The sequence below is a fragment of the Trachymyrmex septentrionalis genome, unplaced genomic scaffold (assembly GCF_001594115.1).
Source record: "Trachymyrmex septentrionalis isolate Tsep2-gDNA-1 unplaced genomic scaffold, Tsep1.0 scaffold83, whole genome shotgun sequence".
In the NCBI taxonomy this organism is placed as follows: Eukaryota; Metazoa; Arthropoda; class Insecta; order Hymenoptera; family Formicidae; genus Trachymyrmex; species Trachymyrmex septentrionalis.
The window spans coordinates 2228530-2229079 of record NW_017306018.1 but is presented as its reverse complement, the minus strand read 5'-3'; the positions used below and the strand labels follow the sequence as shown (position 1 = coordinate 2229079).

The following is a 550-nucleotide window of genomic DNA, read 5'->3' as shown; positions in this document are numbered from 1 at the left end:
CTTTTTTTTTCTCTTTCTCTCCTGTAAAGTTCTTGTTCGTGCGTCCCGAACACGCCCGCGTTCGAACGGTCGCAGAAACGTGGCTTTACAGAATCGTAATTCTCACGATCAATGCAGTTTGCAGCGGTAGCTGTAAAGAAAGTACTTACGTCGCCCTTTTCCGGCACGTATTTGGCCAGCCAGCCCCACATGATGCCGAATCCCAGACCGCCGATAATCGAGATGGGCCCCTGAAGGATTTGGTACCACAACGCATCATGAGAAAACATGACGCTCTTCACGATACTGAAAACAGCGACGGATATCGCATCATCGATTCCTGATATCGCGATGATCAGAGTCGGAATACCCTAGAAATTCATCACAGGCTCGTTAAGAAAATTACTCTCATACATGAAAATTGTATTTTTGTGTGTTAACTTATACATACATACATTATACACACTGACGAAAAATTTAAATCCTAATACATATTTCTTTGAATAGTACTAAGTAAACATTTACTTATAGTAAATAAATATTTACTTAATAAAAATAATAGTTAAATCAT

General features: G+C 39.5%; 1 protein-coding gene across 1 annotated transcript in view; it reads right to left on the bottom strand.

Annotated features, from left to right (window-relative positions):
* LOC108754964 (mitochondrial sodium/hydrogen exchanger 9B2) overlaps positions 1–550 on the bottom strand; it is a 23438-nt gene that overhangs the window by 6321 nt on the left and 16567 nt on the right. The window contains exon 4 of the mRNA XM_018497644.1: positions 150–350. Within this exon, the coding sequence (XP_018353146.1) occupies positions 150–350 (201 nt within the window). The remainder of the gene's footprint in view (positions 1–149; positions 351–550) is intronic.